The 26789-nt window shown below is 46.4% G+C and overlaps 1 protein-coding gene across 2 annotated transcripts in view; it reads left to right on the top strand.

Annotated features, from left to right (window-relative positions):
• MDGA2 (MAM domain containing glycosylphosphatidylinositol anchor 2) overlaps positions 1–26789 on the top strand; it is a 422386-nt gene that overhangs the window by 381906 nt on the left and 13691 nt on the right. For both annotated transcript variants that reach the window (XM_079987502.1, XM_079987501.1), the window contains exons 11-14: positions 12136–12313; positions 21172–21192; positions 22545–22700; positions 25393–25551. In XM_079987502.1, coding sequence (XP_079843628.1) covers positions 12136–12313; positions 21172–21192; positions 22545–22700; positions 25393–25551 — 514 coding nt within the window. The remainder of the gene's footprint in view (positions 1–12135; positions 12314–21171; positions 21193–22544; positions 22701–25392; positions 25552–26789) is intronic.

The following is a 26789-nucleotide window of genomic DNA, read 5'->3' as shown; positions in this document are numbered from 1 at the left end:
GAGGGTTTCTCTGAAAAACAGAATAAAAACAAAGCGATAAATGGAGGATTTTTCATCTCACAGCTGCTGTGCTAAAGGAGCTCTCAACCTATGCAAAATAAAAATGGCTGAGACCTTTTTTTGTGTGTCAAAATTTCCACACACTTTTGTTGGAGAAAACATCATCTCATTTCCATCTTTGGCAAAGCGTTGATTTTGGAGAGCGGGTGTCAAGTGCTCCAACTGAGAGGTTTAGATTGCCTTGCCTTGATTTCTTAAATTAACCACCCTGTTGGAGTGCGGGTGCTTAATCCACAATCTGACACTTGGGTTTTATTCCAGACGCCATCCAGGGCCAAGTTAACCAGGAGAAGAGCTCTCTTCTAACGCAGAGAAACCCACAGAGCTCTTCAGATCTTGCTTGCAAGAGGTTTATGGGTGGCCAACACTAAAATTATTACCTTCCATGGTAATGATTTTGGAAGAACTCCCAAGACATAAAAGGGATTGTGCAGATTGTGATGTCCCTTAGGCTTAGCACCTGATGCATCAGAATGGGTTAAAGGTAAAGGGACCCCTGACCATTCGGTCCAGTCGCGGACGACTCTGGGGTTGCGGCGCTCATCTCACTTTATTGGCTGAGGGAGCCGGCATGCAGCTTCCGGGTCATGTGGCCAGCATGACTAAGCCGCTTCTGGCGAACCAGAGCAGCGCACAGAAACACCGTTTTCCTTCCCACCGGAGTGGTACCTATTTATTTACTTGCACTTTGACGTGCTTTTGAACTGCCAGATTGGCAGGAGCAGGGACCGAGCAACGGGAACTCATGTCAAGCCGTGTGTTCAAAGCAGCCTTTCAAAAGATTCATGCTAAGGATCAGTGCTCACTAAGATAGTGTAGTAGCTGCTGATGACTATCTAGTGAGCACTGATCCTTAGCATGAATCTTACTTACATATTCTGTTGAAAAATATCAGTTGATGAAGACTATTACAAAACAGTAGTATCATTCTGGAGACACTGTCCTTTTGAGGCTTATGAGATGTCTTCCGTTGAAACTTTTGAAAGACTATTGAGAGACTGTCCTTAGACATCTGTTTTGAACATACGGCTTGTCGGTCTTTGCTACCACTCTGTTATGTTGTACATATGAACTTTGATTGGCTTATTCCTATAATTTGAATGGTATCATTATTCGATTATAAATTCTCTACTATTAGCCTACGTGTTGTGTTTGTATTGCTGTGATTGGCTCTTATTGCAACACAAATGTTCTTTTTGCTTCCCCTCTGTTGGAGAGCAGAAGCGGAAGTACCTTGCACACCAAAAACTTCCCGGCAGCTCTCAGGTGGGCTTGGGGATGCTGCTGTCCTGTTGACATCAAGGAAATTGCTGCTGCAGCAAACTGCTGGTTTGAAATATATAAAAAAATATTTTAAAATGTCCAGTAGCACCTTAGAGACCAAATAAGTTTGTTCTGGGTATAAGCTTTCATGTGCATGCACACTTCTTCAGATACACTGAAACAGAAGTCACCAGACCCTTATATATAGGTGGGAGGGTGGGGTGGGGTTTTTCTCAGAAGGGTAGTAGGAGATGGGAGGTTGACTCAATGGGTATGGTCAACCTGTTGATGACTGTTAACGACTGCAATTAGTCCTACAGGAAAAAGCAAGGGATAGTATGCAGATGATTAGCATATGTAATGAGACAGGAAACCAATATCTCTATTAAGACCAGGTTTCTCCATAGCTTTCAGTTTAGTGATAAGTTGTAATTCAGCAACTTCTCTTTCAAGTCTTTTTCTGAAATTCCTTTGTAATAAGACAGCTGCTTGGAGATCCTGTATTGAATGTCCTGGGAGACTGAAGTCTTCTCCTACTGGCTTCTCTGTCCTGTGATTCCTGATGTCAGATGCTGGCTTGAATATGACTTAAGGCCAAGCTATGTGAATGACCGCATTCCCTCATACAAACTTTCCCGGGCTCAGAGATCTTCCAGGGAGGCCCTTCTCTTGATGCCATCACCCTCCCCATCATGCCTGATGGGGATACAAGACAGGGCCTTCTTGGTGGTGGCCTCTCCCAGGCAACTTTGGAACTCCCTCCCCAGAGAGGCCAGACTGGCTCCTTCCTTGCGGTCCTTCTGCTAGCAGGTATAGACTTTCTTGGTCCGACAGGCTTTTGGGAAGTGGTTGCTGTTAACGCAGGAATCACAACTGAAGAAACCTTGAGAGGTGGCCATCCATCCTCTGCTTAATAACCTCCAACGAAGGAGAGTCCACCACCTGCAGTACAGGGGGTTGGACTGGTTGATTCTTGGAGTGCCTTCTATGATTCTACCTTCCAAGAGAGGACACTGAGCTACTGAACAGCTCTTGCCCTCTGAAAGTTCTTCCTAATGTTGAGTTGGAACCTCCTTTTGTGTCATTTGAATTCTTTGGTTTGGGTCCTAACATCTGGAGCAGGAGAAAACAAGAAATCTTCCATGGGAAAGATGGAGGGCACAAGGAGAAGGGGACGACAGAGGACGAGATGGTGGGACAGTGTTCTCGAAGCTACCAGCATGAGTTTGACCAAACTGTGGGAGGCAGTGGAAGACAGGAGTGCCTGGCGTGCTCTGGTCCAGGGGGTCACGAAGAGTCGGACACGACTAAACGACTAAACAACAACAAATCCTATCTCCTCTCAATCTTCTGTTCTCCAGGCTAAACAAAATTCTGATCTTTTTCCAAGTCACTCTGTGCTCCCTCCGTTGCAATCTGTGCTTAAACAAAGCTCTTCATTTCCTGCATTTTAAAAGCCTTTGCAGCTCCACTCCAGTCTGGGCCTTAGAGGCGTTCCGATAGGCATTACAAAGTGAGGCTGTCAAAAAGGCTGCCCCGTGGAGTTCTGAGGAGCTCGGGGTGTTTTGTGTTGTTAGAGCAGAGCAACGTGGGGGTTTTTAAAACTTAAATGAAGCTTTTCACTAAACAAAAACAAAATATCCTCTATGCCTGTGCTTTAGCAAAAATAAATAAAAATAAAAACCCTGAGTGCTTCATTTCTCCATGTGCAAAATCTTGGCTGGAATCATAGAATTGTAGGTTAGGAAGGGACCCAGAGGGTCATCTAGCCCAACCCACTTTAATCTAGGGATGAATGCGGCAGCTAGACTGGTGACTGGGAGTGGCTGCCGAGACCAGATAACACCAGTCCTGAAAGACCTACATTGGCTCCCAGTACGTTTCCAAGCACAATTCAAAGTGTTGGTGCTAAACAGCCTCGGCCCAGTATACCTGAAGGAGCGTTTCCACCCCCATCATTCAGCCCAGACACTGAGGTCCAGCACCGAGGGCCTTCTGGCGGTTCCCTTCTTGCAAGAAGTGAGGTTACAGGCAAAGGGCCTTCTTGGTGGTGGCGCCTGCCCTATGGAACACCCTCCCTGCAGACGTCAAGGAAATAACTATCTGACTTTTAGAAGACATTTGAAGGCAGTCCTGTTTAGGGAAGTTTTTGATGTTTGATCTTTTACTATTTTGTTGGGAGCTGGCCAGAGCAGCTGGGGAAACCCAGTCATATTGGTGGCATATAACTCTTTTATGATGTTTTAAATATTCTGTTGAGAGTCGCCCAGAGTGGCTGGGGAAACCCAGCTGGATGAGCGGGGTGTAAATAATAAATTTATTATTATTATTATCATCATCACCACCACCATCATCATCATTCCCAGTGGGGCATCCTGGGAACCGGATGTTGGACTTACCTTAAGGACATACAAATATCCTGCAGAATCATGCAAGCGGTCGATCCACTCCCGCATCCTTTTCCCACAACCAGATGCCCCGAGGAGAAACCAGCAAGCGGGATGTGAGTACAAGAGTCTTGTAGTTTCCAGCCAATGCCCTTGAGAAGTGTTGATGGTTGCAGCCGCAGATGGCCCACTGGCCTGATCCAGCACCCATGCTCTTTTGCCCCCCTGTTTTCTAGAGAGTTTCGCCAGCCTTCTCAGAAGTGGTTCCGAGCAGACTCCAGAAATGGCAAGCGGAGGAGCCTATTCAAAGCCACGTCAATCACGTCTTGATTGATGGGAGGACACAGGAGGCGATATCGGCAACTTCCAGGATCCTGAAAGGACGGATAAGGGTGTCCGTCACTTGCCAGATGGAGCAGGAACAGTCCTTCCCTGCGCAGATGGATGGATGATTCACCACCCGCCTGCCTCCCTTTCTTCCCTTCATCCTTCTTCCAAGGCTTCTTGTTGAATAACAAGGAATAAATGGCAAGAGAGTAAACTGACGGGAGTAATGAAGTCTCACTGCATGGTGCAACTTCGAAAGAGACTTCTCTGAGTTGCCTCCACCCGTGTGGGAGATGGGCCGCGGTGCTCAGACACTGCTCAGGCAAACTATCCCTGCCCTCTTGTGAATGCAGATGCTTATTATTATTATTTTTATTTCCCAGCGAGACAAAAGTCTGTCTGGATCTGAGTGAGAAACGACCCAGATTCCACTGGAGATCAATCGCCCGGCTCTGTGGCAGAATTCCTTAAACAGCACCTCTTGTCATTCTGCCGCTGTTCCCTGACAGAGCAAGTGCTAAACACATGTCAGGAGGGTTTTGACAGGTAACAATCTTGTGAAAGTTGAAAACCTTTAAGTTTCCGGAGCGAGCTGTCCTCCCTCCCGCACCCACCACCCCTCCGGCTGCTACAGCGTCGATCACCAAGATCCCTTGGAGCTGAAAAAATTGAGCTGTCACTCAAGCTCAGCAGGAGGAGACGAATCCAGTGAAAGGGAACAGGACCTGTCATTGTCTGCTCCCCTCTCTCTCTTATGTATGGGTGACCATCACAAGCCAGCAAAAGGCCTCAATCAATGCTGTTTGAGGAAAAGCAAGCAATGTACAGATTCACCATAAAGCTCTCTTTTTATTCAGACACCTGCATGTTGCTTTGGCATCTCCCTGTCTCAGGAGACAGTGGAACCAGGGCCGCCTTACCCATAGGCGCTAGGGGTGTGGGGCACCCGGGCGCTGGGCTCTCAGGGGCATCAGGCCGAGAGTCCAGGGCTGAGATTTGGAGTCCGGGGATTGAAGAAAGCCAAGCCAGCCGACAGCTGCTGCTGAGCAGAGCAGAAGCCAGTGTGGTGTAGTGGTTAAGAGCGACAGACAGGATGTATTGATCCCTTTGCGAAGCAATGTGCCACTTTGGTTGTCGCTCTCCACATTTCAGCCATGAAGACAATGTCCTCCACTTGTGGTTCCCCCATGGCAAGAGTCTCCTTTTTCCATCCAGAGGGCCAGGGCTTTCTGTTGAAGCAGGCATGTGTGGTGTAGAGGTTAAGAGCAGTGGACTTGTAATCTGGGGAACCGGGTTCGCGTCCCTGCTCCTCCACATGCAGCTGCTGGGTGACCTTGGGCTAGTCACACTTCTTTGAAGTCTCTCAGCCCCACTCACCCCACAGAGTGTTTGTTGGTGGGGAGGAAGGGAAAGGAGGTTGTTAGCCACTTTGAGACTCCTTCGGGTAGTGATAAAGTGGGATATCAAATCCAAACTCTTTTTCTTCCTGCTGCGGGTGCTGAGGCAGCTGGCCTTCCCCCACCCTCTGTGGGGATTGCTCTCCTCTCACAGTGGCATGGGAGAGAGTTGCACCCCCCCCAAAAAAAGCTGCACAACTTTGGCCTGCCCCCCCCCAAAATGGGGGCAGTGGGAAATTTTTTGCACCCCGGCGCTACATATGCTAAAGACGGACCTGAATGGAACAGTGCACCTTTGTGGGTGAAGTCAGACTGTTGAGGAGTTACAGCATCTGCTGTGGCTGTAGAAACCAATATGGGAGAGACATGTTCTGTTGTAGCTGGGGCAGAGGAAGGCATCTGGTTGTGCTGCTGCAGATGCACTAGGGCGTTTCTTCTCCACACTCCTCCCAGCGGTCATTCCTCCTCTGGTCACCACTGGCTGTTTGCTGGCACTGCGGTCGTCTGCAAGGGATTCTGTTATGTACTGAGTTGAATAGGATCCAAATTGCAGCAGTCTGATTGGTCCTAGAACAATAGGATCCAAATTGCAGCAGTCTGATTGGTCCTAGAACAATAGGATCCAAATTGCAGCAGTATGATTGGTTGGCAAGAACCACCCAATCATGCTCCAGATAGAAGTGAATCCACAACCTGATTGGCTTACAGTAGAATTCCAGAATTAGCCAATCATCTGCAGCCCATTGTGTAAATAATGTATATAAAGCAGATACTTTGAGGGGACTTTCATTCATTCCTCCCCACCACTATGAGCTGAATAAAGAGCATGAAATCACTTTGCGACTCTGAGTATATTTCAGATTCCCACACAGTTGATGTCGCCAGACTTCATATCACATTTATAAGCATCTTTGTAGCCCAGAGTTGTTCTGCCAACAGACCTGGTGCCTGAAGCTCGTTCCACATGGAGCGTGTCCTTGGGGGTCTTGCCATCTTCCATTGTGTGGACGTGACCAAACCAGCGTAGACATTGCAGAGACAAGAGTGTGAACATGCCGGGAATGTGGGTTTGGGACAGCACATCTTTGTTTGGGATTCTCTCCTGCTACGTGGTGCCCAACACTGGCTCCTGGTGGAGTACAGGATCAGGTTCAACCTGACCTAGGACCCTCGTACCTACGGGCCTGCCTCTCCTGGTATGTCCCACGGAGGACCTTACGGTCTTCAAATAAAAACATCTTGGAGGTCCCGGGCCACAGGGAGGTTAGGCTGGCCTCAACCAGAGCCAGGGCTTTTTTGGCCATGGCCCTGATCTGGTGGAACGCTCTGTCACAGGAGACTAGGGCCCTGCGGGACTTGACATCTTTCCGCAGGGCCAGAAAGACGGAGCTGTTCCACCAGGCCTTTGGCCAAGGCACAGTCTGACCCCCCCCCCCCTCCTTCTGTAATCCTCACAGAACTCTAACCCAATGGTTACCATTAATTTGATTCTGAACTGATTTGAGAATGTATTTCAATTAATTGACTGTGGTTTTATGTAAATTGTGCAATTTTTACTGTTGTTAGCCGCTCTGAGCCCGGCTTTGACTGGGGAGGGCGGGATATAAATAATTTATTATCATTATTATTATTATTATTATTAATTATTATTATTGATGCAATGCACATGGAAGGTGTTGAGGCATCGCTCCTGATGGTTATAAGTTGCCCACGACCCACGACCCACTTCCATAAAGCAGCTTGCTCAACACACAAGCCTGGATTAGCGTCAAGTCCTCTGAGCTGTGTGCAGAATGTAAGGAATATTTATACGCATAGATGTCAAGTGTCCCTTATTTGGTGGGGCAGTCCCTTATCCCAGCGCCATGTCCCGTTGCTGTCCCTTATTGATGATGTCCCTTAAATTTCCCGGGTTTCAAAGGAAGCAGCTCCTCTCCCTCCCCCCCTGCCGGCCAGGGAGGAGGGAGGCTCCAACTGTGTTGCTTGGCTGCGTTGCTCACCCAATAAGGAGTCTAAGAATGACTGGGGGGTGGAGCTTGCATGCCTTGTGCTGATCAAATCAGCCGCGTTGCCTGGGGACTCGCCTTTGCTCAGCGCTTCCCAGCGGAGAGGTGACAGTGGTTTTCCTTGAGGCTTGAGGCTTTGCTTGGCTGCTGGCTGGGCTTTCTGCCTTTGGCTTGGAGGGGCTCGGAAGTTGAACATACCTGTGCTTTGAAAATCCCTTATTTTGGCTGCTGATCCCTTATTTTTGAGGCTGCTGGTCCCTTATTTTCAAATCTGTAAGTTGACAGCTATGTTTATATGTGGTTTGTCACACGAAGCACAAGGACTAAGAACAGAAGAAGAACCTGCTGGCTGTTCTCACAGGGGCTGAACAGTTGCCTGTGGGAAACAGGGGAGCAGGATCCAAGCACAAGAGCCCTTTCCCCTCCAGCAATTTCCAGCAACTTCCTCCAGGGGAGGAAGACAGCTTGGCCAGTAGCCATCGGACGCCATCATTGCCTCCACCCCACCTGATCATTTTGGTTGCCCTTCAAAATATAAAACGAAGCCATTAATACTGATTTACAGCTTATTACCACACTGCTAACAGCAGCAAAACAGTGTCTTGCGGGGAAATGGAAAAATAAAGATTCCCCCCTACCATGTCTAATTGGTTAAGAAAAATTTGGCAAACTGCCTTAATGATAAAAAATTATGAGAGAAACACAATCAAGAAAACAAATTAATGGAGAGGTAGGCCCTGTGTTCACATTTCTGGAATTCCAATGTAAAAATGATGATTTTTTCCCCCTTTCAATTTATTCACCATACTGTAGAGGGTGTTTGTTTGCTTGCTTGCTATGCTATCCCTCCCCCATTTCTTTTTATTATTTTATTCTCTATTTGTATATAATGGTCTTGTCCACAATTTTAAATAAATCCTGCAACTGGAAGTTCAAAGCAAACTTTCAGCATGTTCTGAAATTGCTGTCTCCCCTTTAAATTCATCTTGCAAATAGCCCAATTATTCTCCTGTCCTAGGCTGTCTGCGGTTACATGTGTCAGGACACAACTCTGCTCTTTTGCAGCTAAGCAATGCACAAATCATTAAATGCCAATGGCACCTTTTGTTCCAAGTCGCTCTCCTTCCCATTTTAACTGGGGCTGAGTTTGGCATCTTTAATTCTCCATCCCAAGACAAACTTATTGATTCCGTTGACACACTTAATGAAATGGAGACAACAAAGAGTCTTGAGGTATCTTAAAAACTAACGTGCTCATTGCCTTTCGTGGACTACAGATTATGCCATAGCAAAGGTGTTAGTCCTCAAGGGCATATAAGATTCTTGATTCCAACAAACTTGGAGGAGAGGGCTATTGAAGGCTGCTGGCCAGTATGGCTTGGCTCTGCCTCTGCAGTTGGAAACCGCAGGAAGGGAGAATTGCTGCTGTTCTCAAATCCACCGTATTTTTCGCTCCGTAAGACACACTTTTTTCCTCCTAAAAATCAAGGAGAAATGTCTATGCATCTTACGGAGTGAAAGTGTGGTCCATCGGAGGCCGTTTGTTTCCCCAGCAACATGTGACTGGCTGATTAGATTATCTGTTTGGAAACTGTAGAAACTGCTCCCTTTCCTTTCCTAAAGAAGCTGCAGAACTGTGAGTTGAAGCCCATAAAACCAGGATTTTTTCCCCTTTGCAAAGTAAGCTCAACAACTTTTAGCTGATCCTCAAAGGGGGGGGGGCTTTTCCCCTTTGCAAAAGAAGCTGCACAACTGTGAGCTGATCCCCCAAAACTGTGACTTTCCCCCTTTCCTCCTCTAAAAACTAGGTGTGTCTTATGGTCAGGTGCATCTTATGGTGCGAAAAATACGGTACTTGCGAGTTTGCCCCAATTATTTGGTTGGCCTCTATGAGAACAGGAGGCTGGACATGAATGGCCACTGGCCTGATCCAGAAAGGGCTCCTTTGACGTTGTTGTCAAGCTTTTTAATCGTGTTGTTTTTTTATGATTAAACTGATTAATTTAGGAATGTCCTTTTGCATATTTGCCACAATACTTTTTTTTTTTTACAGACATATCATGAAGCAACAGAAGTTGTTTTTAAAACAGTGGGTGGGAGGTGCAGAAACCTAACTGAAAATATTTTTTAAAACAATCCCAAATTTATTGATTTGTTTGTTTATTATTCAATTTGTATACCGCACTTCACCCGAATATCACAGGGCAATTCAAAACAAATAAACTCCTGGTGCAAAGACCTTCTCATCTAGCTGGGAAAGCTTGTTGTGGGGGCTGGAATTGGCTTCAATCACTCCTGATCCGTTCTTCAGGGCTCTGTTGCCGTTTTACATGTTGGAAGCAGCTCTGTGAGAGAACGGCCTTGGAAATCGGCCGTGAGATCTCAAAACAAGCAAACAAATTTGCTCACTTACATCCTAATGAATAATGGAGAGGGGCCCATCCGTTTCCCTCTCGGGTCAAATGGAAACTCTCTCTGCAAGCGAACCGTCTCCCGATGCAATTTCCCAGGGAAAGAAGCGATGTTTAAAGAGGCATCTCCGCTCTGGCTTCCTTGCACCTTGAGCGATTTGTTCCCATCAACCAGGCTAGCGTAGGATGTCAAAGGAAATCAAGCCTACGCACTGCGGTTGGGCAAAGGTTTGTTGAAAGACTCTGTTTATGAAGACAAGGCAATTGCCTCCACCAGCCAGACTTTGTTCTGAACTGATTAATAGGGTTTTCTCTCTACATACATAGAAATTGTAGAATCTTAGAGCTGGAAGAGACCACAAGCTTAATCTAGTCCAACCCCCTGCAAATGCAACTGTTTAATGTGGCATCGTAGTGCTTTCTTTTTATTATTATTATTATTCAAAATTATAACAAGACATATTATCCAAAAACATATCATCCTTCTCCCCCCCCCATTTTTCCTCCCTCCCCCCCCACAAAACCCACCCACCCCCAACTTCCCTCAGTTCCAGTCTTTGATTTCTCTAAGAATGCTGTTTTCTGCGTGTTACAAAGTTGTATAGATCCTCAAACTATTTAGCTGATTATTATCAATAAAAAGTTTGTGAATGTTTATTCAAAGCCAGTCAAGGAGTCCAGTTCGCTTTGTTGCGTCTTCAGATACTTTGTAAAGGGTTCCCATTCATCCTTAAAGTCACAGTTATCCTTGTCCCGTAGCTTGTGTGCCAGTTTTGCCAGTTCTGCATAGTCCATCAATATTTCTTGCCATGATTCTTTAGCTGGGGTTTCTTCAGTCTTCCATCCTTGTGCTACCAGAACTCTCGCGGCCGTTGTCACATACATGAAGATGTTTTTCAACTTTTTTGGCAGGTCTTTCCCTACAATCCCCAACAAAAATGCCTCGGGGTTTTTAAACAAATGTTAAATGGAACATTTTCTTCAATTCGTTGTATATCATTTCCCCCCCAAAAATTAATTACCTTACAATCCCACCACATATGATAAAATGAGGCATCGTAGTGCTTTCAGTGCTTGGTGTGGATGTGGACAGTGGCTCTCCAGAACTTCAGACAGTGGATTTCTTTCTTTCCCAGCCATGCCGGGAGATGCCAGGGGACAGAGGTGCCGAGAGCAAAGGAACACCATTGGAATTGAGATTTGAGCAAATGAATGAAGGTCCGCATGTGATTCCCTAATTCTCCTGCCATGGCTGTGACCCACTGAGGTCAAAGGGGGGCAGCCATTCATGGGATATTCCCCATATGAACTGACCCAGACCCTAGGACTATCACCTGAGTCCCTTTGACATGTGCTTCCCTCCATGGGAGGTCTGGAGGGTGACTACATCAGAGCAGGGCCTTTTCAGTGGTGGCTCCTCATTTGCGTAATGAGGCTTTCCCTGGGATGCTTGCCTGGCACCATCCTTCAAGTGCAAAAACATTCCTTTTAAACCAGGCCTTTCGATTTTAACTATCTGTGGTCTTTTAGAGTGGGTGGCCTGTTTCAACATACAGTATATCTTTTTCCTGGTTTTATGTACCGTATTTTTCGCTCTATAAGACGCACCCGACCATAAGACGCACCTAGTTTCAGAGGAGGAAAACAAGGAAAAAAATATTCTGAATCTGCGCAGCGCCTCTCCAGCAAAGCAGGAGGAGAAATGGAAGGGGCTCCGTTTCTCCTCCTGCTTCGCTGAAGGAGCTCTGCGCATCTTTCCCTCTCTGCGCAGCGCCTCTCCAGCGAAGCGAAGTCAGAACAGCAAGAGGGATCACTGCTTTCACTGCACAACGATCCCTCTTGCTGTTCTGGGCTTCAGCGATAGCTGCGCAGCCTGCATTCTCTCCATAAAATGCACACACATTTCCCCTTACTTTTTAGGAGGGAAAAAGTGTGCCTTATAAAGCAAAAAAATACGGTAGTTTTCTTCCCCAAGTTGTTCTGTACTTCGTTTTGAGTTTCTGGGCAAAAAAGTAAGCAACCAATACAGGCATAGGCAAACTCGGCCCTCCAGATGTTTTGGGACTACAACTCCCATCATCCCTAGCTAACAGGACTAGTGGTCAGGGATGATGGGAATTGTAGTCCCAAAACATCTGGAGGGCCAAGTTTGCCTATGCCTGAACTAATACCTTTCATAAATAAACATCTTTTTGGTTTTCTCAAGTTTTTCCGGGTTTTGCGCTGCTGATTTGCGTGTTTTGCTCATCTGGAACTCAGCAACCTTCTCGCCTCTTGCTTCTAGGCCGGACAGCAGCGCTGGTGGGAGCAGGAAATTGCTGTGAACCTGAAGATCCAGAAGGGAGAATTGATCACCTACAACCTGACAGAGCTGATCAAGCCTGAGGCTTACGAAGTCCGCCTGACCCCGGTCACCATATTCGGAGACGGAGACTCGACCATTCGCGTGATCAAATACAGCGGTAAGAATATTTCCTTCATCGTAGTAATTTCGTAGAATTGTAGATTGTAAACAATCACCCCTCGAAACCTCAAGGCAGTTTTCAGAAAAGGCAAGACAATGAAGCCATCAGGAAATGAAATAATTAAAATATTCCAAAGATAAAATCAGTGACAAACTAAAAAAATCCCTAATTTGAGGATCTTGGGAAATGTGGCTCTTTAAAGCTTTAGACAATATCCCTCCCTCAACAAATGGCTTTTTTTTTTCCTTTTGCAGCAATAGGACAGGAGGGTGTCTCGCCACGCAGTAATGGAACATTAGATTCCAGTAGCACTTTTAAAGCCAATTAATCGTATTAATAGAGCATAAACCTTTTGTCAGCTGAAACGTCCTCCTCCAAATGCCAGGAACGAAACTGTTATCAGCCGGTAACCAAAGGCAGTTAATTGAATGTTTACAATCTCCCTCTACCTCGTTTTTAAAGGGGGAATTTTCCACACTGTAAGTACATCATCATAAAAAAGGCTGCTTTTTAAGGCTGCCTTTTATAGCATGAGAGGAAGCCAAAACCCCTCGCTAGGGCCTTGGCTCAGCCTGCCACGCACATCCATCATGCTTGCAGAACTTGGGTGCCCGCAGGATCAGGTCCCAATAGCAGGAGGTGCTGCAGGGAGCCGGCAGCAGAGGAAGCGAGATGTCGTGAAGCCTGCTGTCTAGTCACAGAGATACCTGCTCTCTTCTGGGAAACCCAGACAGATGGGCGGGGAATAAATAAATTATTATTATTATTATTATTATTATTATTATTATTATTCTGCCTTGGTCAGACCCAGGGGAGTCTTTAGTGTATGCGCCACCAGGGTGCAAAGATCCATTCAGCACCCCCAAGTCTGACAAGCGCTGCCATTGTGAATGACAAGCGCTGGTGTGGCGCGTCTTTGGTAAATGAGCGCACAAAGTCGAAATCCCTTTAGTGAAACAGTAGGTATACATTTCAGTAACACCTGGGTATACAGTTATACCTCGGGTTACAGACGCGTTTTTTACAGGTTGCGTTTTTTCAGGTTGTGTTTTTTCAGGTTACGGACCTGCCGAAACCCGAAAGTACCAGAACAGGTTACTTCCGGGTTTTGGGGGTCACACATACGCAGAAGCGCTAAATTGTGCTTTGCACATGCGCAGAAGTGCTGAATTGCAATCCGCACATGTGCAGGCGCACTGCTGCGGGTTGCGAACACTGCGGGTTGTGAACATGCATCATGTTTGCAACCCAAGCATCCACTGTATATGTATTTTGTTTTTCTAGCTTGATCAAAATTACTTATTATTTCATAACAGGTAGATAGTTAAGAGCCTAGGCGGTTTCAGAGGTGGGCACCAGACACCCCCCAGAATTCAGCGCCTGGGTGCCCTGCGCCCCTTGCCTCCCCACCTGGAATCCTGTGTCCAGTTCTGGGCACCACAATCTAAGGATACTGGCAAGCTGATAAGCTGGAAGGTGTGCAGAGGAGATCAACCAAGATGATCCAGGGTCTGGAAACCAAGCCTTGTGGTGAAAGGTCCAACCCTGGCTGCAGAGGCCAGCCATCCTGGCCAGGAGCCATCAATTGTCCTCTCCTCCATGAATTTGTCCAAAGTTCTTTTCAAACCATCTGGGAGTGACTTCAATAGTTTGCCCACGCCCTGGGTGAAGAAGTCCTTTTTTTAAAAAAACCCTTCCTGAATATTATCTCTGTTGCAGGCACACACACATGTATGTATATACTTGGCTGGCTTTCCTGCGCGAAAAAAGGAGGGCAACATCTTTTTCAAAGAATGAGTCATTTTGGCTTGTGCAAAGTGCCACACATGCAATTAGAAGTTTATTGAGAATATTAATAGTCTGATTCATGGCTCTTTGGCCGCAGGCTGGAAAGAGAGGAGTTGGGGGAGAGCGAAAGATTAGTCATGCTACCAACTGGGTTGTAAATTCTTCCTTAACTCCTGCATTCGTCTTGCTTTAACGTTTGAACTCCTGCGCGGTAAATGTTTACGATATCGCCTGCCTTCCTCTTGACTCACGGCTGCAAATGAGCCTGTTATCCGGGTATCGTCTGAGGCTATCTCCATGACAACGCCAAACACTCAAGGTGGACGCAATCAGATCTGCTCCGGAAATAAGCAGGAATAAGTGGATTACTTCATCCAGATTCTAATTATTATTTATCTGCATGCCACCGTTTTGCCAAAGCTGGTTTATGGTTAGGACAATGGTTTGCAGGGGGGACTGAGAGGAGAAATGAGAGCCGTCTTAAAATATCTCAAGGTCTGTCTGGTGGAAGATGGAGCAAGCTTGTTGCCTCCTGCTCTGGAGAGCAGGACTCGAACCAGCGACATCAAGTTACAAGAAAGGAGATTCAGAAGAACTTTCTGACAGCAAGAGCTCTTCGACGGTGAAATCATCTCCCATGAGAGGTGGTGGGCTCTCCTTCCTTGGAGGTTTTTAAGCAGAGGTTGGATGGCCATCTGTCATTTAGATGAGATTCCTGCATTGCAGGAAGTTAGATGCCCTCAGGTTTCCTTCCAACTGTACATTCCAATTATTCTATGATTTTATAGTTAGAAATAAGAAATAGTGGGGAGGAGCATTCAGGGATTGACTCTTACGCATTGGTGCATAACAAAGTTGCATCGTGACCAGGTGGGATGTTCTAGGACAGGCACGTTCAACAGGTAGATCACGATCTACTGGTAGATTGCAGGGTGTTCCTGGTAGATCTCTGGTCCCTCAGGGATATCCTTCCCACCAAGATTAAGGTCCACTATTTGACTGCAGATTCAGGACCCTAAGCTGTGTTTGGTCTTTGTCCATGGAATTTTCTTGGCAGGGATACTGGAGTGGCTTGCCGGCTCCAGGTGGATCCCGTTTGGTCAAAACTCTCAACTATGACCTGTCCATCTTGGTTGGCCCTACATGTCATAGCTCATAGCTTCTCTGAGTTATTCAAGCCCCTTCACCATGGCAGGGCAATGATCCATGGGCTGCAAGAAGATCAAACCTCTCCATTCTGAAGGAAATCAACCCTGAGTGCTCACTGGAAGGACAGATCCTGAAGCTGAGGCTCCAAGACTTTGGCCACCCCATGAGAAGAGAAGACTCCCTGGAAAAGACCCTGATGTTGGAAAAGATGGAGGACACAAGGAGAAGGGGACGACAGAAGACGAGGTGGTTGGACAGTGTTCTCGAAGCTACCAGCATGAGTTTGACCAAACTGCGGGAGGAAGTGGAAGACAGGAGGGCCTGGCGTGCTCTGGTCCAGGGGGTCACGAAGAGGCGGACACAACTAAACAAGCTGTGTTTTACACAATTGACTTTTTATTATGTTCTGTGTATATCGCAATGCTCATTCGGTTCCATTCATTCATAGATTAAGTTCCATTCATTCATTTACTTGCTAAGAAAAGCTCAACAACTTTGATCCATCCATGGGTAGATCACTGCCAGTTTTTTTATACTGTGAGTAGATCGCAGTCTATTGGGAGTTGCTCCTGCAGCTCCACTACCTTAGGGATGGGAGAGATAATCGATCCATTTCACACTGAAAGGCATATCTACGTAATTCGCACTTTCTGAGATGATGTGCCAGCTGAAACAGAGGCAAATTTCCAAATTTTCTCCTCTCTGAATTTTGCACTGCATTTCCCCAGCCTAGTAATGTGCACAGAAATGCATATATTTGCATAGAAATGCACATATTAGTGAAACTGCCAAACCGAGAAGTGTCTGTTAGGGGAAATTGCTTTGCAATTTCTCCTCTTGACAAACCTGCGGAGTAAGCTGGTCTCAGAGGCGGTAACTGGCTTAAGGTCCTGCAGTGAGCTGCAAGGCTCAGGCTGAATTCGAACCCGGGTCTCTCTCAGGTCGTAGCCCAGTGCTCTATCCACCACCCTGCACTGGTTTGCCACCGTCTCTCCCACCCATTCGGCGCCAGAACTTTCAGAAGGGACAGCGGAAGTATCACCGTGAGCTGCAGCTCCCCCCACCTACAATTCCAGATTCTCTTTTCGCTGCCGTTCCCTGACATTCAAATAACTAACCAGCATGTTGGATTTGTTTCTGTGCTCCTGTCACTCACAGGAGAGTTGAGCCTTGTTTGCCAGCCCACCCATTCTGCCCTGGCCGCCACACTGAGAACAATATGAATATTGCGCCATTCAAGGTCCGCCATTAATGATAGCTTCCCTGAAAGCCACAAAGTTTGGCAACAAAGCGAGTGTCGCTCAGCGCTGTTCCCCCACAATTTGGGTTCATTTGGAGTCAGGAGAATGCCAAAAAAAGGAGAAAGAAAGTGTGTTCCTCAGCAAATGAGAAGTAATTGTGTTAGCAAACAAGGAGAGGGCGATCTTGAATAATTGACTACGTTTTTCCCGTGGAAAATTACACAGGAAGCAAATCGCTGATTATTCTTCTTAGAGAAAGGAATGGGGTGGGGGAATAAAGGCAGTGCAGCTGAATCAAAGTGTTCTTTCAAAAGGGTTTTTGCTGAGTAAAATTTCAGACCAGGGTAGCACTCGGGTGCTCAGATCCATAACGGGCTCAGATCCATAAAGGCGGAAAGGTCAGCACTGGAGCCATTTTCATGGGCATCCAATGCAGGTGAATGGGGGAAGATTTGGGTCAAACAAAAGGAAGTCCTTCATGCAGTGCATAGCCAAACTTTGGAACTCCCTGCCACAGGAGACAGTGGCAGCCACCAACCTAAAGTAAAAGTAAACGGACCCCTGACCATTAGGTCTAGTCGTGGCCGACTCTGGGGTTACAGCGCTCATCTCACTCTATAGGCCAAGGGAGCCAGCGTTTGTCCACAGACAATTTTTCTGGGTCGTGTGCCAGCAGGACTAAGCCACTTCTGGCAAACCAGAGCAACACACGGAAACGCCGTTGACCTTCCCGCCGGAGTGGTACCTATTTATCTACTTGCACTTTGACGTGCTTTCAAACTGCTAGGTTGGCAGGAGCAGGGACCAAGCAACGGGAGCTCACCCCATCACGGGGATTCAAACTGCCAACCTTCTGATCGGCAAGTCCTGGGCTCTGTGGTTTAACCCACAGCACCACCTGCGTCCCAGCCACCAACCTAGATGGCTTTAAAAGAAGATTGGACTGATTCATGGAGGAGAAAAGGGCTATCGGTGGCTCCAACCAGGATGAAGTCTATGCTCTGCCTTCAGAGCTGGAGGCAGCAATGCTTCTGAATACCCGTTTCTGGAAACCACAGGAGGAGAGTTTGCTCCTGTGCTCGGACTCTTCCTGCGGATTTCCAGAGGCGTCAGGGTGGCCACCTTGAGAACAGGAAGCTGTGGCATCTGTGGCACCATTTGAATGGCCTCGGTGTAAAATAAAATAAAAAAACAAAGAAAATAGATATGAAAAGGTGAAAGATATTATAAGATAACATAAAAAGAACAAAGTAATAATTACCATATATTTCGCTCCATAAGACGCACCTGACCATAAGACACACCTAGTTTTTAGAGGAGGAAAATAAGAAAAGAAATATTCTGAATGAAACAGTGGATGTATGATTTTTGTGGTTCATGCTGTGGCCACAGACATGTGATTTGACAGTGAATTTGGGGTGACCCAATTCAAAAATCCTGAGGATCCACGTGGATCCGTGCTTTGTAACCATGTTTTTGCACCATTGTGGCCCCATGATTTTTTGGGTGCAGGCTGTAGCCATGGACATGCTATGTGATCTGATGGTGAATTTGGGGTGACCCAATGGGACGCAGGTGGCGCTGTGGGTTAAAGCCTCAGCGCCTAGGACTTGCCGATCGAAAGGTCGGCGGTTCGAATCCCTGCGGCGGGGTGCGCTCCCGCTGCTCGGTCCAAGCGCCTGCCAACCTAGCAGTTCGAAAGCACCTCCGGGTGCAAGTAGATAAATAGGGACCGCTTACCAGCGGGAAGGTAAACGGCGTTTCCGTGTGCGGCTCTGGCTCGCCAGAGCAGCAATGTCACGCTGGCCACGTGACCCGGAAGTGTCTCCGGACAGCGCTGGCCCCTGGCCTCTTAAGTGAGATGGGCGCACAACCCCAGAGTCTGTCAAGACTGGCCCGTACGGGCAGGGGTACCTTTACCTTTACCTTTAATGCAAAAATCCTGAGGATCCATGGGCTTTTACCTCCCCCCTCCCAGGCAGCCTCCACTAGCCTCCCTTATCTCTCTTCTGATCCCACCGATCAGCTGTTTCCTTTCAATACTCCCTTCCCTCTTGTTTGCCTTAGTGTCTTTTCCTTAGCTGGAGCAGTTTTTTGCTCCTCCTTTTCTTCTATTTTTCTCTCCTTATTGCTTTAGTCTTCCTGTTTCCCCCCTTTGCAAGTTTGCTGTCTTTACCTCCCTCCTCCCAGGCAGCCTCCTTTATCTCTAGCGTCCCTTATCTCTCTCCCCAGAAACTATCAGCAGCTTTGTTTCAACATCCCTTTCCCTCTTTCCAAAAAAACAACGACCTGCTTTTTGCCCCTGGGCAATTCGGCTCCAGGGACCACGCATTTGCTCCATAAGATGCACAGACATTTCCCCTTACTTTTTAGGAAGAAAAAAGTGTGTCTTGTGGCACAAAAAATACGGTATATGTACAACAGATAGTAGAAATGGTAAATACACTGGGGGGGTATGACAGGAAGTCTTATGTACTTTAGTAAGAATTTATGGTGAAATGGACTAAGTAAGATTGAACTGATTTTTATTTGTATACTTGGACATACAGTGGTACCTCGCAAGACGAATGCCTCGCAAGACGAAAAACGCGCAAGACGAAAGAGTTTTCCGTCTTTTGAGTCGTTCCGCAAGACGAATTTCCCTATGGGCTTGCTTCGCAAGACGAAACGCCTTGCGAGTTCTTGCGAGTTTGTTTCCTTTTTCTTAAAGCCACTTAGCCTTTATTAGCCGCTAAGCCGCTAATAGCCGTGCTTCGCAAGACGAAAAAACCGCAAGACGAAGAGACTCGCGGAACGGATTAATTTTGTCTTGCGAGGCACCACTGTAATCATACACAGGAATGTTTTGTTATCAATTAATTTCAATAAAGCATGTGAAAGCTAAGAGAGAGAGAGAGAGAGAACAGGATGTTGGACTAGATGGGCCACTGGCCAGATGTAGCAGGTTCTTCTTCTGAAGAGTTGCCTGGGAGAAGACAGAGAATCGGAGTGAATGAGATGGGGCGGAGAAAGGAAGCAGAGGTCTTGCCTGCAAAGACCTCTTGGGCAAGCCACATATTTCTTTACACATTGCATAGTCAAACTATAGCACATGCTTCCAGAGGAGGCTAGGATGGGTACCACCTTGGGCGGCCTTGAAATCAGGAACGTACAAATTTGTGGAGGGGAAGGCTGTTGGTGGCTAGAGTTTCTGGGAAGTTGCAGGAGGGGTGGGTTGCATTCATGATCGGATTTCAGGTTCTCCGCAGGCATCTGGGTGGCTGCCGAGAGAACAGCATGCTGAACCAGGTGGGCCATTGGCCTGATCCAGCAGGCTCTTCTTACCCTCTTATATGTTGTTTAGTCGTTTAGTCGTGTCCGCCTCTTGGTGACCCCCTGGACCAGAGCACGCCAGGCACTCCTGTCTTCCACTGCCTCCTGCAGTTTGGTCAGACTCATGCTGGTAGCTTTGAGAACACTGTCCCACCATCTTGTCCTCTGTCGTCCCCTTCTCCTTGTGCCCTCCATCTTTCCCAACATCAGGGTCTTTTCCAGGGAGTCTTCTCTTCTCATGAGGTGGCCACAGTATTGGAGCCTCAGCTTCAGGATCTGCCCTTCCCATGAGCACTCAGGGCTGATTTCCTTCAGAATGGATAGGTTTGATCTTCTTGCAGTCCATGGGACTCTCAAGAGTCTCCTCCAGCACCAGAATTCAAAAGCATCCATTCTTCGGCGATCAGCCTTCTTTATGGTCCAGCTCTCACTTCCATACATCACTACTGGGAAAACCAGAGCTTTAATTATACGGACCTTTGTTGGTAAGGTGATGTCTCTGCTTTGCTTTTTAAGATGCTGACCCTCTTATATACACAATGCTTTTCAAACCTATTTCCATGAAAAACAACAGGGATGGGGAATCTGTGGCCTTCCAGAAGTTTTTGGATTACAGCCCCCACCCCGCTAGACCATTGGCTATGGTTCCTGGGCCTAATGTGAGTTGGCATTTAACAACATCGAGTGGGAGCAAACGTTCTCCTATCCCTGAAGTAGGATGCAGAAGAACAAATGGGTTCCAGATATTCAAATCTGAGATCTTCCCTTCCTCTGTAGCCTTGGAGTCACATTACATCATTTATCTTTGTAATTATTTTATTATATTTTATTTATAAAATTCCTACGCCTTTGCAGGAACTTTTTTATTTATTAAATCTCCTCCGACGTATCAGCAAGAGTCGGGCAGAGTGCTAGGATTTCCTTCCCCATTCCCTCCATCTCAGAAGTTGTTTTACTGAAACATGAATATACACTTACAAAATAAACCCACTTGAACCGGAGGCGAAATGTTCGCTGTAATGCATTTATGTCATACGAGTATTTATGTAATGCCTTTCACTCTACAGAAATAAGGCCAGTGCAAAGTTAATATAAAAAACTGGACAAAATTAAACTGACAAAACATAAAAAATGCAACATCAGAAAACCTGTTTTCTGTAGGTGGTTTTGTATGCACACCATTTAGATGTATGAAAAATTGAGGTCTTGAATAAATAAATGTAAATGCCTTAAATAAAACGAACTGAGAATGCAATTTAAGTGGATTTGGAAAGATAATTAGAGGGGGCAGAGAATCAGCCGCAAATTTCTCATCAGCATGTGCAGAAATTAATTAATTTTAGGATCTTCTCTCTTCCCTTCTAGCCCCGATGAATCCTCACCTACGTAAGTATTTGCAATACCTGGTTTCTGCATGAATTAGAATGAAATGTCAATAAAAATAATCTATGGTATGCTTAGGGAAGTTGCTTGCTTCCCTGTTTGCTAAGCAATTTGGACACCTCTTCAGATGTCATGACCCAGTTTTGCATGGTTGCCTCCTTAGATCAAGGGAGCAGCTTTTTGCCTATGTTGGGATGTGGTTGGGTGCCATTTTGAATCAAGATGGCAGCACTGATTTTAACCAAATTTTGCATGATGGTTCTTGAGATCATGGGAACAGGTTTTCGTCTATGTTGGGATACAGTTAGAAGCTGAACGGAACCTCTCTAAAATATTGTATTTTAATATTCTGTTGGAAGCCGCCCAGATATTCTGGGAAACCCAGCCAGATGGGTGGGGTATAAATATTATTATTATTATTATTATTATTATTATTATTATTATTATTATTATTCCCAAACGATGCTGGCTATGAGCCTGCTATTTATTGATGCAAGGAGGAATGTGACATAGCACTAAGGAGATCCCTCCATAAATGCAAAGATTTGTGCTTGCCTCATGGAACAATCTCACTCTCCTCCTTCTGCCCTGGGGGTATTTTGAGGGCAAGGGAAGAGAAGCAGAGCCAGCCCACTCCCTAGGATCCTAGGTGCAGTCTCTTAATTTCTTTTTTTGCTCCCAGCTTTTAAAAGCACTACTATAGAGTTCGGTGCAACTTATAGCCTGATCCCATGCATGTTTACCTAGCTGCAAGTCCTCCTGCATTCGATGGGTTTTGCAGCCCAATCCCAGGCAGGTTTTCTCAGAAGTCCCATGGAATTCGGACGAATTTTCAGCTAAACCTACCTAGGGATGTTCTGCTCTGCTTTACAACCTCCACCCCACGCCCCACTTCCTTCCACCGCTGCTCCTTCCTGCCCCCACCAAGAAATCTTCTACATCAGGCATGTCCAACCGGTCGATTGCGATCTACCGGTTGATCATTGGGTGTCCCTGGTCGATCCTGGTCGATCGCATGAACCAGATTGATTGCCCAACAACAACCAATTGTTGGAAAGCTCAACAACTTTGGTCAGTCTAATGCGTGGATCACTGCCATTTTTTTTATAGTGGGAGTAGATTGCAGTCTCTTGGGAGATGGACATTCCTGTTCTCTGTGTTCCTGCATGCAGGCAAAGGCTTTGCTTGACTTCCCAGGCTGTCTACTCCTAGAGGTTGCCAGGACTAAGGTCCAAAGTGGAGCCTTGTCTCGGGGTTGTCCGCATTCAGCCTGCCTGAGAAGATGAGCCCCAAACGCTTCACGGTTGTTGAAATCCTCTTTTTTTCATGCGGATGTGGTGTCCGTCTGTTGGCAGGAGAATTCCACTGCGGCTTTGAAGATGGCAACATTTGTTTGTTCACCCAAGACGAGAAGGACAACTTTGACTGGACGAGGCAAAACATTATCCTCCGGGACACCAAGTACACCCCAAACACAGGGCCCAGCGCTGACCGGTCAGGATCCAAGGAAGGTAAAGTTCATATCTTGGCCTAAAGCTCAGGTTGACTTTTGATCAAACACAAGAGCTCCTTCACTCTTCCATTTGTGATGTCTTGGGTGCCCTGGGTGATGAACTCTTCTGGGAGAGACACTAAGGGAATGTGTCCCTTGAGCATCTTTATTTTATTTTATTTATTTTATTTTACTTCTATACCGCCCTATACCAGAAGGTCTCAGAGCTGTTCACATAAAAGGATCACATACATAAAATCAAAATACAACGACAACCCAATAGAACCCCCCTAAAAAGAGCCATCATTTTTTAAAAAGGCATAGGATGTAGATCAGGTCAGGCAAAGGCCTGGTTAAAAAGCAATGTTTTTGCCTGGCGCCTAAAGATGTATAATGAAGGTGCCAGGTGAATTTCCCTGGGGCGAGCATTGCACAGACGGGGAGCCACTGCAGAGAAGGCCCTGCTCTCGTGTTGTCACCCTCTGGACCTCTCGAGGAGGAGGCACGTGAAGGAGGCCTCAGAAGATGATCTCAGGGTCCAGGGAGGTTCATATGGGAAGAGGAGGTCCTTGAGGTCTTGCGGTCCTGAGCCGTTTAAGGCTTTATAGGTCAAAACCAGCACTTTGAATTGGGCCAAGAAATTAAGGAATTGGGCCAAGCCAGTGCAGTTCGACCAGGATTGGTGTAATATGCTCAAACAGTCTTGCTCCGGTGAGCAACCTGGCCATTGAATTCTGCACCAGTTTCCGAACCGCCTTCAGAGGTAGCCCTACGTAGCACATATTGCAGTAATCTAACCTTGAGGTTATCTTATGTGCTGGGGACATGATTCAGGACCTCCAATCTCAGACATCTCTGGGAAGGATGCTACCATTTGAGCCAGGAACTTTTAAGTCTAATATGTCCTGGTTGCACATTCATATAAAGTTGCAGTTGGCCTTTGGAACCTGAGAGGTAAGAGGGTGACAGGGGGATCCTGGAAGTGGCAATTTAAAACTCCTGCTAAGCGACTCTAAACTAGACATTGGGAATCTGGCGTCATTTCATGCTCACCCATCATATTAAGAATTTACCAAAAATTGACATAGTTGTTAAATGTGGCCTCTAAGACCCTTGCTAAATCATCATCATCACTTTTAATTTGTATACCGCCTATCTTACAATACTCAAGGCGGTTTACAAGCTGAAGAAACAAAGAATATACACCTTAAAACATAGCTTTAAAATAAGCAATCTACATTAAATAAAGCCACATTCAACAATCATCAGAATAGTGTAGAATAATAATATCAGCATATAAAAATTAAACATAAACCCACTATAAATAAATAAATAGATTACAATAAATAAATAAGTTACAATAAATAATTTCGAAACTACAATCAATAAAACAACGGCAAGCCACAGTGCATAAAATAATACAATACAAATTGAGAAGCAGAGACTGGAGGGTGGGGCAAGGCAGATGGAAGGAGGCTTGCCTGATGAAGTCTCTTTCAGGCCTTGGAAAGCTGGTAACATTGGATCAACTTCATCAGTTTTGTTAAATCAATTCAACCCGGGTTTTCCAAACTTGGCCCTCCAGCTGTTTTTGGACCACAGCTCCCATCATGCCAAGCTAACAGGACCAGTGGTCAGGGATGACGGGAACTGTAGTCCAAAAGCAGCTGGAGACCCAAGTTTGGGAAAGCCTGAATTAAACTGAATAGTTTCAAATGGATTTGAATGTACGCGCAATTAATTGCTTCCGTTTTGAATTCCATTGCATTGCCAGCTTCCATTGTGGGTCATGCAAAGAGCTATTCTGAGTAATGCTTTTTATAGGGAAGGGGGGCACTGGGGTGACTTTATGGAAGCAAGAGGGCGGTGGCCCCCCTAAAAGTTTGGGAACCGCTGATTTACCTGCTTATGATCCATGCAACGGTCACCTCCAGGCTTGACTACTGTAATTCACTCTACGCGGGGCTGCCCTTGAAGCTGTCCTAGAAACTCCAGCGGGTGCAGAATGCTGCAGCGAGGCTCCTCAGGGGGTCCCTGCCATGGGAGCATATTCACCCAGTGCTTTTCCAGCTGCACTGGCTCCCGGTGGAGTACAGGATCAAGTTCAAGGTGCTGGTCTTGACCTTTAAAGCCCTTCACAGCCTAGGACCCTCATACCTACGGGACCGCCTCTCCTGGTATGCCCCACAGAGGACCTTAAGGCCCATAAATAGCAACACCCTAGAGGTCCCTAAGGAAGTTAGATTAGCTTCAACCAGAGCCAGGGCCTTTTCAACACTGGCCCCGGCCTGGTGGAACGCTCTGTCTCATGAGACCAGGGCTCTGCAGGATCTGATTTCTTTCCGCAGGGCCTTTAAGACAGAGTTGTTCCGCCTGGCCTTTGGCTTGGAGCCAATTTGATTCCCACCCTCCCTCTCTTTCTTTTTCCTTTCTCCTCCTGTGAAGAGGCTGCATCCTAATGTTTTAATTTTGTATTTTAATCTTTTTAAATTGTATTTTAATCAACTTGTTTTTATTATTGGTTGTTAGCCTCCCTGAGCCTGGTATTGGCTGGGGAGGGTGGGGTATAAATAAAAAATTATTATTGTTGTTGTTGTTGTTGTTGCTGTTGTTGTTATGGTCTACAGCCTGGGCAGAAGAAGAAGCTCCTTTCCTGGGTTTGGTTGGCTACTGTCATCTTGCTTCTTGAACTTGCTGTTTCCTCTTTGCAGGGTTCTTCATGTACATTGAAGCCTCCAGTCCCAGGAAGGAAGGAGACCGGGCCAGACTGACCAGCCCCCTTTTCAGCATCCCCCCCAAAAACCCCTACGGAACCACCAACACCGCCTACTGCTTCAGCTTCTATTACAACATGTACGGACAACACATAGGTGAGCTGATTCTGCCGCTCGTGTTAATTTCACTGCTGTCACAAGATTGTGTTGTTGTTTAGTCGTTTAGTCGTGTCCGCCTCTTCGTGACCCCCTGGACCAGAGCACGCCATGCCCTCCTGTCTTCCACTGCCTCCCACAGTTTGGTCAAACTCATGCCGGTAGCTTCGAGAACACTGTCCAACCTTCTTGTCCTCTGTCGTCCCCTTCTCCTTGTGCCCTCCATCTTTCCCAACATCAGGGTCTTTTCCAGGGAGTCTTCTCTTCTCATGAGGTGGCCAAAGTCTTGGAGCCTCAGCTTCACGATCTGTCCTTCCAGTGAGCACTCAGGGCTGATTTCCTTCAGAATGGAGAGGTTTGATCTTCTTGCAGTCCATGGGACTCTCCAGAGTCTCCTCCAGCACCAGAATTCTAAAGCATCAATTCTTTGGCGATCAGCCTTCTTTACGGTCCAGCTCTCACTTCCATACATCACTACTGGGAAAACCATGGCTTTAACTATACGGACCTTTGTCAGGAAGGTGATGTCTTTTTAAGATGCTGTCTAGGTTTGTCACTGCTTTTCTCCCAAGAAGCAGGTGTCTTTTAATTTCGTGATTGCTGTCACCATCTGCAGTGATCATGGAGCCCAAGAAAGTAAAATCTCTCACTGTCTCCATTTCTTCCCCTTCTATTTGCCAGGAGGTGATGAGCCCAGTGGCCATGATTTTCGTTTTTTTGATGTTGAGCTTCAGACCATATTTTGTGCTCTCCTCTTTCCCCTTCATTAAAAGGTTCTTTAATTCCTCCTCACTTTCTGCCATCAAAATTGTGTCATCTGCATAACTGAGGTTGTTGATATTTCTTCCGGCAATCTTAATTCCGGTTTGGGATTCATCCAGTCCAGCCTTTCGCATGATGAATTCTGCATATAGGTTAAATAACACATAGGTGAGTTGATTCCGCCACTCGTGTTAATTTCACTGCTGTCACGAGATACGTTTGCCCAGATCTTCCAATTGATGTTGAATGTTCTCTGGGCAGGGAAGATTCCTCTCCTCCTCTCCTCTTCTCCCCTACCTTTGACCTTTATTCTGTCCTTCATCTCCAGCGCCTGGTCTTTGGGGATGAGCTGAGACTGCTTAGCAAATATTGCTACTGGCCTTGCCCTTTTCAACATCTCTTGCTTGACCTCCAGAGAGAATTCAGACGTGGAGAAGTTGGTGGAAGAGAGCTCTGGCTTAGCCAAATGCCCCAGG

The sequence above is a fragment of the Podarcis cretensis genome (assembly GCF_951804945.1).
Source record: "Podarcis cretensis genome assembly, chromosome: 1".
Lineage (NCBI taxonomy): Eukaryota > Metazoa > Chordata > Lepidosauria > Squamata > Lacertidae > Podarcis > Podarcis cretensis.
The sequence above is the reverse complement of the archived record's forward strand: the minus strand, read 5'-3'. Positions and strand labels throughout refer to the sequence as shown.